The 1,562-nt window shown below is 33.9% G+C and overlaps 1 protein-coding gene across 1 annotated transcript; it reads right to left on the reverse strand.

Annotated features, from left to right (window-relative positions):
• On the reverse strand, positions 1 to 1,393 carry LOAG_15457 (hypothetical protein; the record flags this gene model as incomplete). Its single annotated transcript, XM_020448943.1, has 5 exons — positions 1 to 22; positions 315 to 414; positions 651 to 799; positions 970 to 1,070; positions 1,258 to 1,393. The coding sequence occupies 5 exons, from the start codon at positions 1,391 to 1,393 to the stop codon at positions 8 to 10; spliced, it is 501 nt and encodes a 166-aa protein (XP_020300944.1). The 3' UTR covers positions 1 to 7.
• Positions 1,394 to 1,562: the final 169 nt, after the last annotated feature.

Below are 1,562 nucleotides of genomic sequence, written 5' to 3' on the forward strand. Positions count from 1 at the left end.
GCTACTATCACTGTATATGATACTGCAAACAAACTTTTCAATAAGAATCCCTTCCTATTTCAATATCTGACCACAAATAACGGCTAAAGATTATTTCATTTAAGTGATTAAAGACTATTTCGATTAAGTGATTAAAGCTTATTTCTTCCCAATCATTAGAATCGCTAAGATTATAGTAACAGTTAGTGCAAGCGTGTTTTAATCAAAGCTCAATTTTTCGTTTGATATAAAGTGATTTTGGAATTCCTGGGAAGCCTCCTCACAAGAATGATTTCCCTCTTCTAATTTAATAAACAACAATCAAGAAGACAAACATTTTGGACTTTCTCGCAAATTTCAATGGCTTCGTAAATCAATGGAGCGAAATTTGTCGGACCACTTAAACTTATTGTTGGAGTGATTGCATCATATACTCTGCAAGGACAAACATCCATAGCTATTAGAATGCTAAAGAATTAAAAAAAATGATATACTCCTACACTTCTCGAGAATTTCTAGTAACTGGTCATACAAAATTACATCCAATCTTCCACAGAGATTGTGCAGACCTGAAGGATGCAGAGTAATACTGTGGATGTTTCTGATTCTGTCTCGAGATATCAGAAAAATTTAAGATTTAGAAAGTATTCAAAATCAAAATGTCAAATTACTGTAACAATTCATCGAGATCTTTGCATTCTCCCTCAGGCTTCAGTTTGAACACCGACCAATCACTGGTTTTCACATCCCCGAAACCATAAGCCGGTATAAAACCAGATGTGGCAAACGGTGCCAGTATCCGTCCCATTATTTTAATTACCTAAACACTTTTTGGTTTTGTATCGATTACTATTTTCACGTGGCTTAGAAGCCTATCAAGTGATCCAACCGCAAATAGAATCATTAAGTATCAGGAACTTTTTGCAATTGATGTGAAGAAAAATGAGTTTTTCTCTCATACTTACAAAATAATTTGCACAATTCATCTACCTGTTGGTATGGGTTTTCTTTAAAAGTATCTATGGAATGTAAAGACCGCCCTTGGAAGCACCGTTCACCTTGATACTTGTTGCTAGCCGTATAGTCAATACCTGAACATGATGATGTCATCATTATCGGTTTTTATCAATAAAATTAATGAAATTCAATGAAGTTAAATGTTTGGGAATTTAAGGACGTCGTGTAAATTTTCTAAATACGAAAAGATTTACTTGAATAAAGTTTAATCAATAGGCAGCGAAATTATTCTAATTTCCATTTAAAAATTAGAACTTTTACCAAAAATTAAATTTGTGGACTGTAAACCGGCTTTACGCATAGCATTTGACAAGTCTTCAAGTGATGTTAGAGTTAGCAACATCTCTTGTGTACTTGTTACACCAAGTACACTTAACAATGAGCTTCGTTTCCTCATCTGAAATGCTTCCAGGTAGCGATTATCTAACTAGTACTCAGGTGCTCTATCTCATCATTCTGTCGTGCCTACACTTCATGATCACACTGACCGAACTATTTCAGATACATTGAGATATCAAAATTAACACGATTTTATCATATATTGACGGGAGTAATTATTTGTAATA

The sequence above is a fragment of the Loa loa genome, assembly GCF_000183805.2.
Source record: "Loa loa unplaced genomic scaffold supercont3.2002, whole genome shotgun sequence".
Lineage (NCBI taxonomy): Eukaryota > Metazoa > Nematoda > Chromadorea > Rhabditida > Onchocercidae > Loa > Loa loa.